Source organism: Vollenhovia emeryi, unplaced genomic scaffold (genome assembly GCF_000949405.1).
Source record: "Vollenhovia emeryi isolate VEMERY1.0 unplaced genomic scaffold, V.emery_V1.0 DF949053.1, whole genome shotgun sequence".
Taxonomy (NCBI): Eukaryota; Metazoa; Arthropoda; class Insecta; order Hymenoptera; family Formicidae; genus Vollenhovia; species Vollenhovia emeryi.
In genome coordinates this window covers 1-1,394 of record NW_011957313.1, presented here as the reverse complement: position 1 = coordinate 1,394, position 1,394 = coordinate 1, and the positions used below count along the sequence as shown (strand labels likewise).

The following is a 1,394-nucleotide window of genomic DNA, read 5'->3' as shown; positions in this document are numbered from 1 at the left end:
TTCCATATCTCCCATATTTGTCGAGATATTTCACCGGTCCGGTACTTTTTCCCTTTTTCCCTTTTTCGCGTGTACAAAAATAGAAAGAGAAACTAAGACGCTCGAAGAAATGCGTGAAACCAGGACGATAGATGCAGCATACCCAACTTGCCAACGCTAAATGTTTTTCACTTTTCACGGTTGATAGCCCTGGGAATCTATAGCCGTCGCAAAGCAAAAGTAGGCGTGGTTTAGCCGAACTGAGCACACCATGTTATCCCTTCCACCATGGTCTCAACCTACCACTTACCAGTTCTTCAGTTAACGCGGGACTAGGAGGACGTATGAATCAGTTCGCTGAGTGCGAAAGTGCCAAACAACCGAAGAAGAAGAAGAAGGAGGACGTATGATAACTACGGTCTTAATACATTATTAATTAAGAAGTACGCGGACATTGAGTGATATCGACACCTAGTCACAGTATACCTAAGGTTTCTTTTCTGTTCCTGCACTGATGAACTAGTGCAATAAATTGGAGTAAGACAAGTATATTTTTTCTCATTCTAGCTTACTGCACTAGTTCACCAGTGCAGGAAACAAGCCCCTAGTATCAATGCAGACAAGCGGCGCTACCATGCACGGTAGTGATCCGGGCATCAACGTCGGCGCCGGTGCGGTCGGCGCCGGTGCGTTCGACGCCGGTGCGTTCGGCGCGATGACGCACGACGGCAACGGCCAACTCGTGCCGACCGTGCCGTATCCCGTGATGGCGGATCAATTGCAGCAGATCGATGTACCCCAGAAATTACGCTACCATCCATATTCGAATTATCAGTTGTCGTCATCGTCGTCGACGAGGAAGAATGCGCGCAAGAGCAACCGGAGCTTGAGTGAGGCAATTGCTCTAGTTCGAAACGTGATACCGGTCACGCCGGACTACAACATCAGCAAGGTAGAAACGCTTGAAACTGTGGCAACCTATACAGATTTCCTGCTAGATGTTCTGATCAAGAGTAACAACGTTGAGAACGCAGGTAATGCCCCAAAATTGCCCGGTAATGCCGTAAATATTTACACCACAATGCCCTCAGCGGGGCATAATTTCTACGCCCTTTCAATATTTATCTCGCTTCTAAGATCCGCATCAATTCTTTCGGCGAGTCTCGAGCCTCACTTTATTTTGACACACGGAAAAAAACATTGGTAATTATGCATAAAAGCGACTTCCTCTCCGATTTGTTTTATTTTTAAATATGTTGTTGGGGATGTCTTCCCGAGTCATTTCATATATATATATAAGGGGGGGACTCAAATAGTTTCGGAGATACAGGCTGAAAAAGGTTACAAATAATAATATAGGTTTGTAATATTTCACGTATACCGAGATCCACCCCCACCCATCCTTGCATGCGGAG

The 1,394-nt window shown here is 45.9% G+C and overlaps 1 protein-coding gene across 1 annotated transcript; it reads left to right on the top strand.

Moving 5' to 3' along the window:
- The first annotated feature begins 31 nt into the window (after positions 1 to 31).
- LOC105556174 (twist-related protein 1-like) lies at positions 32 to 1,206 on the top strand. Its single transcript, XM_012003256.1, has 2 exons — positions 32 to 470; positions 547 to 1,206. The coding sequence occupies exon 2, from the start codon at positions 593 to 595 to the stop codon at positions 1,184 to 1,186; it is 594 nt and encodes a 197-aa protein (XP_011858646.1). The 5' UTR covers positions 32 to 470; positions 547 to 592; the 3' UTR covers positions 1,187 to 1,206.
- The last annotated feature ends 188 nt before the right edge of the window (positions 1,207 to 1,394 follow it).